At 45.9% G+C, this 6688-nt stretch overlaps 1 protein-coding gene across 1 annotated transcript in view; it reads left to right on the top strand.

Annotated features, from left to right (window-relative positions):
* The window catches only part of NUP210L (nucleoporin 210 like), a 114236-nt gene that overhangs the window by 88013 nt on the left and 19535 nt on the right, over positions 1-6688 (top strand). The window contains exons 32-33 of the mRNA XM_045298346.1: positions 513-649; positions 5761-5887. Coding sequence (XP_045154281.1) covers positions 513-649; positions 5761-5887 — 264 coding nt within the window. The remainder of the gene's footprint in view (positions 1-512; positions 650-5760; positions 5888-6688) is intronic.

Below are 6688 nucleotides of genomic sequence, written 5' to 3'. Positions count from 1 at the left end.
TCCAGATTGTTCATCCAGCCTATCTTATTTAGACGGACCTGCGGAGATAATAGCATGCGCAAAACCAAGCAACAATATACAACAACAAACCAATGACAAACAAAACAAGAAAGAAAAGCTTGTAGTTAGTTCAAGGCCTGTTTGTTGGTCTAATTTATATTTCTATCAATGATACACAAGGGGTCCAGTTTCTCCACATCCTGGCTAACACCCTCCTTTTTTTTTTTTTTTTTTAATACTAGGCATCCTTGCCTTTGTGAAGCGCTATCTCACTGTGGTTTGGGTTTGCATTCCCCCAATGACCAATGCTGTAGTAGTCTGTCTTATGTTGCTGGCATGATATCCTCTGGGAACCTGGTGTTCAGAAAACAAATGTATCCTTACAGCTGGACACTGTTCTCCTAGAAAGAGATCTCTAGATGCCTGAATGGTCTACTAATTTGTGTAAGGTCAGAATGACCAACAAGCTATACCAAAGATTTCAGCAAGCATTTTCTCCTGTGCTTCCCTAGGAGAACCTGGAACGTGGATGATTTCTTCCGACAGTGTCCTCCAGACAGACAGTGTCACCGGGGTAGGAGTGGCCAGGAGCCCGGGAACAGCAACAATCTTTTATGACATTCCAGGAGTAGTGAAAACATACCGAGAGGTAAATCTAACCATACCAGGTGGAAGACATCGAGGTGACCCCTTTCATATATCTTGATTAAAAACACATTCTAGGAAATACACTCACGTAATACTAATAAAGCCAGCCAACAAACTTAATAGAAAATGACATCTATACAGTTATTCAGATTCTTAGCCTTTTGAAGTACAAAAGAAACCATTTGTGTAGAATAAGCGGAGCTTTTCTACTCCGGTTATTTGTCACTTGTCAGCATTGCCTTTGTTATAATCTCTTTAGCAATTTAGTCCCGAGTAAGTCTAGCCTCTGCTTGGTCACACCGACTGCAGCTCTGAAACATATTGACCAGAAAATGGATTAGACCCTCAAGAAATAAAGTATCTGTCCCTGATTTGTCATTGATGGGTCCTGCAGTCAAATTAGACTATACTGTTCTCTACACACTTCCCTTCTCTATAACCATTTGTTTGTCTACCTTGAATGACTTCTCACCTTCACCTCTTATCTAATAATTCTTTTCTTTCATAGTCAACCACAAATGCCACTTTCTTTATCCTTCATTCATCCAACTAGTATGAATGGAGCATCCACTGTGTCAGATACTGTTTTCGGCACTAGAGATCATGTGTAAGCAAGAGAAACAAAATCCTTGCTTTTCCCAGAAGAACTAGATGGTGCCCAGCTGCCACTGCTAGTTACTCTGAAAGCGATCACCAAAGAGAGTCCTGGGTAGGGTAGGAGAACAAAGTGGAACAAATCCCAAAATCATAAAATAGACCAGACTTACTGGCCTGATGGAGTCTGATGGAATCCCAAGACGCTGGCCCTTAGCGACTCTTCACTCCGGGAACTGAACTCCCTCCTCTGACTGCGCTCTCAACCAACCAATAGACTAGCAGAGAGGGAGAGAACCACATCTGAGCGGTACTCACTCCTTAGAACCATCAACCGCACAAAACCAAAAGGGCAGCATTTGCCTGTGGACAAAAACTTGAAAGCAGGAAGGGACGGGAATGGTCAACCACAGGGAGGGCAGAGGTGGGCAGAGGCTGGTACATCCGGCGACTGCCATCAAATGAAGTGTTGAATGGAAAACCAGTTCACTCTAAAATGTTAAATCATAATAAAAAGTGAAAAATAAAAAAATCCTTGCTTTTGTGAAACGTTCTTTCCGTAGGGAAAGGAAGCTATTAAATGATCAAACTAGGTAGAGTGTAGAGTGTGTTGACGACGACAAGTGCTACGGGGAAGAAACCTAAGGGTAGTAGGATACAGAGGATCGGAGCTAGGGTAGAGTTTGGACGGTGACAGTTTTAAATAGAGTTGTTGAAGTGTAGTCTTTGTTGAAATGACATTTTAGCAAAGACTTAAATGTGATAAACTGAGGGACGGGATGAGAATGTAACGCAGCCAAGTCATCCATGCTCATGACCATGGGTCTGGAAAGTGGACTCTGGTGGGGAGACTCTCATGGTGATGAGCTATACATGCATCTTAATATGCATTCTCATGACTGGACGCCGTCCCCCCAGTACCCCCACCCCATGAAAGAGGTACCATATAAGATGAATCATTTCTGCATCTGGCTACTTCACAATGCCTAAAGGTTATCTGTAGATAAAAGCAATCAGGGTCTATACCCAATCCAGCGCAAAATGTAGCAAGCTCTGTTTTGACATCTCTTGATACGGATCCGAGATTACTCCCTCTGGGGAAGGCTCAGGGGAGTTCCAGGTCAACTAGAATTAGGTCGAGACTCTGACTCATCTTATCGCTTGTTTATTATGTTACCTGCTTATGATATTACCTATTGATTGTGTCTGATGTTAGCTATATGAGGTGCATGCCTTATGAAAGATCTGTAAGCCCCTTTACATATCCCCATTAGAAAATACATTTGCTCTCTCAGTCCTGACATGGGACAAGGAGCCCCTGTGCCCAGCTGTCTGTCTGTCTGTCTGTCTTTAATATTTTCGCAAAGCCGCTCCTGAGGACCCAATCGCGTGTCGGAGACCCCCTTACCCTGACACTTAAAGACAATGAAGAAACAAGCCATGCAGATAAGTGGGGAAGAGTTTTAAAGTGTTCCCATAAAAGGAAGCTGCCAGTGCAGAGCCCAGGGATGGAAGTGGGCCTGGTTTATCAAGGAAAAGGCATGGAAGCAGTGCAGTTGGAGGAGAGTGAATGAGGGGGAGCCTCGTAGGAGATGAGATCAGAGATGTAAGGGAGCGCCTAGTGGTGCAGGGTCTTGTCAGGCTTTGTAAAGACTTGGGCAGTGATTCCCAAGTGAGTGAAGGAGCCTTTGGAGGTTTTGAGCATCAGGGCAACTGGTCTGCTTAACGCGGGAAGACACCACCACCGCGGCTCCAAGTCGATAGGAGCCGTCAGGACAAGGGTAGAGCCGAGAGACTGGCTGAAAGGCGATTTCAGTAACTCAGGTAAGATACATTGGTGGATCGGTGTGATAACTGTAAGTAGCTGATCAGCTGCTAGGTATCAGTTTGCCAGTGAAACGGATAGGATTTCCTGATCGCTTCTTTGTGGAGTCTGAGATAACCAAGAATGACTTTAGGTTTTTGACTGAGCAATTAAAAGAATCAAATTGGCATCAACTGAAACAGGGACGATCGGGAGGCTGAGACTGGAGCAGGCAGTGTCTCCTGCTGTTGTGCACACGGTTGCTGTGGTCGGGACTGACTCCATTACACCTCACCACGAACAACCACAGCACGGGTGCGACGGTTTTGGAGGGAAAGTAGGTCAATTTTGAACATGTGAATTGGATGTCTACTAGAGGCTGATATGTTGAGGTTAGTAAGCTATAAAAGCCTAGGAATCATTAGCATATAGGTGATCGTTCAATCTGCTAGATCACCAAGCGAATGAAGGTCTATAGAGAACCTATCCCAGGACTGAACCCTGGGCCACGCCAATATTCAGAGGCCCAAGTGAAGACAAGGCGCCCCCGAAGGGCACTTATGAGAAACAGCCAGCGAAATGGGAGCGAACCACAGGGATTGATGTCCCAGAAGTCAAGTGAAAAAATGATCCAACAGGGAGGGTATGGTCCCTCGCGTCAAATGTTTTTGATGGGCCAAATACAAGCTGAAAGCCGAGACATGGCGGATAGTTTTGCAATAAGAAGGTCATTGGCGACTTTGACGAGTATCAGCAATGAAGCCGCAAGAGGGGAAAGCTGGCTGGGAACTGCAGAGGGGATGTGGCGTCGGGCACATGGACAGCTCTTCCCCGGAGTTTCACCGTGAAAGACTGCAGAGACTTGGGACTGTCGCTGGAGGAGCGACGTGGAATCCGAAGTCTCTCTGACTTCTTGAAGGTGGGAGAAGTGCCAGCTTGGGGATTATCCAGGGGAGGGAAGTTTGGGTGTAGGAGAGGCAGAGGATTGCTGCGGTGAGGTCTTGAGCAGGTGATAGGTGAGAAGGGGGAGGGGTTGCTTTAATAAACTCTTTCTCATGTCCCTGTTGCTGACACGAAACTCCTCCTTTCTCTGAATCCGAAGCACTCGGTCGCGTTACTGTTTTCATGCCTCAAAAGCCAGCATTGTGGTGTTCGGTCTACCAGAGGCGTGGCTCTGGTTATTATCATTTTTCTTTGCTGTTCAGGAATCCGTCAGCTGCCGTCATCGCAACCTTGCGAAGTAGCCATCATCACAGTCACATGGGTAATTGCCCAATGAGCATGCGCCCACACGAGAGCAGGTGCCTTGACATCATTCCAGTGGCGTCGTCATACGTGCATACGTACATATAGACGACCAATAATGTCAACAGAACTGATCGCTTCTGTACTGGTGCTGTGTCACAAATGCTCATAGCCGCTAATTCTGCCTGGGTGGGACTAAGGCTAGGTTTTCCAGAAGGGGCATTTAAACCATCTTCAGCGATAGAAATTTTCCTGGCAGAGAAAAGGGGAGGAGTTATTTCAGAAAAAGGAAGTGAAAATACAAAGGCAAATAAAAGTCCATGGTAGTCGGGGTGGCTTCAGCACAAATTAATGAGGGCAAAGAGGGGCGTTTGGATGGCTGTCAAACAGAACATGCGCCTGAGACTGGGAGAGGGTCAAGGACACGGGTGGCAGGAGACGATGGCTAGAAAAGAGGTTGAGAGGGAGCAGGTGCTGGAAGAGCAAGGAGGAAGGGGAGGGAGGGAGGAGCCAGAGGCCATTTACTGCTATCTTCTAATCGCTGCACTTTGTAAAGTTTCCACTATTCATTAACCAGAAGGTGCTTACTGAGGTCTGTCATGTGCCAGGCATTGTACTGGGCTGTGGAAATATGAAAATGGAAAAAAAAAAAGACTGAACTCCTGCCCTCATTAAGCTCTGGTGTAACTAACGTCGGTATTCAGGACCTTGGATGTTAAAAAAACAAACTATTATGCTAGTACTGAACTTCTTGGACAGTATACTGAATTTAAATAGAAAAACATTCCCGGGAAAAAGGGTCCTAGTTATTATCAATTCTCATTGTAATAAAAAAGTCCTTGCTTTATCTACAAGGCCCAGGACAGGATGCATACAGATAAAATTAGGTTTCTTTTATGCCCTCGAAGAATTTGGAAGGAATTTTAACCAGGCTAAGAGAACTGCAATACAAGGCAGAAAGTTACAATGACATTAGAGAAACCAGGTACGTTAAGTTCCAGAGGAAGCTGAGATAGGTACTAGAGCAAGAGGGAAAAGTGACTGATGTTGCATTTGCCTTGAAAGGCATTGTCACAGGGAGTCATACAAGATATGGCAGAAGGAACAACGTACGAAGACCTCCTTCTAGAAAAAAAGGTCTTTCCCCCAGAGAAGCAAATAGCCTTTGTTGCTCTCAACTATGTGGCCCTAGAAAGACAGTTTGTACCTGTGTGGAACAGACGCATCGGGTTAAATAAATCCTGAGAGGTGACTAGATTGTAGGAATTTTATAAATGGTCTTGAAGGAGTAAGTGAATAAATAAAAGAAAAACACGACAAGGGGTGATAACTTAGCTATCTATAAGGTAGGGCGCATCATCATGCCACCCACAACACTATAAGGTAGGGCGTATCATCATGCCACCCACAACAGGTAGAGAAGGAAGGCTGTAAAGTCTGAGAACTGAGCACTGATTTTCCCTTGGCAGGTAGTGGTCAACGCCTCAGCAAGATTAACTCTCAGTTATGACAGCAAGACGTGCCTCACCAACACCCCCGATGCAGCGGGGTTCAAGCTCTTCCTCACCACTGGCAGAAACGGAGCCCATCTGAAAGGTCAGGCATGACGCGCCCATCGTTGAGCACAATGTGTCCGTCTGTTGTTAGGTGGGGTCGGGTTCCAGCTCATAGCACCCCTGTGGACAACAGAGCAAACACTGCCCAGTCCTGCCGCGGTCTCACAACCTTTTCTGTGTGTGAGCCCTTGTTGCAGCCCCGGGGTCAACCCATCTCACTGAAAGCCCTCCTCTGTGTCCTCTGATACAACACGTGACAAGCATAGCGTCCCCTCTAGGATAAATCCCTCCTGAGCACACGTCCCAGGGAAGTGAGACAGATGCTCACCGTCTGGATTCCAAGACGGATTTGTTTGTCCTTCAGGCAGTCCATGACACCGTGGACATTCTGTGCAAGACCACAATTCAAAGCTATCGCCCCTTCAATCACTGGCGAGTTTCCACATGCACACGAGGCAGTCGAAGACACCACGGGTTGGGTCAGGCCAACCCGAGTCTTCAAAGTGACATCTTGGCGCTTTAGCGTTTTAAGAGGTTTTTTTGTAGATTTGCATCTTTTCTAACTTCCCTCCATTCATTTCCTTCTTTGGACTAATAATCCAGTTTTCCTTATATTTAGAAATTGACCCTATCTCAGCAAATAAATCATAAAAGGTTATGAGACCTCATAAATGATGGCTGAATTGAAGTTTAAACACGGGCTTACTTCAGCCACGATTGCCTTCTAGTTAGGAACAACCTGGCCTGAGAGCAGGAAGTAACTACGCCGGATTTCCCACCAGGCTTGATTGCCAAGGTTACCCAAACTGTAGATTCATAGGTTCCACCCAGTGTTTATTAA

The sequence above is a fragment of the Echinops telfairi genome, unplaced genomic scaffold (assembly GCF_000313985.2).
Source record: "Echinops telfairi isolate 266 unplaced genomic scaffold, ASM31398v2 ScPeMD7_7425;HRSCAF=8463, whole genome shotgun sequence".
Taxonomy (NCBI): domain Eukaryota; kingdom Metazoa; phylum Chordata; class Mammalia; order Afrosoricida; family Tenrecidae; genus Echinops; species Echinops telfairi.
The sequence above is the reverse complement of the archived record's forward strand: the minus strand, read 5'-3'. Positions and strand labels throughout refer to the sequence as shown.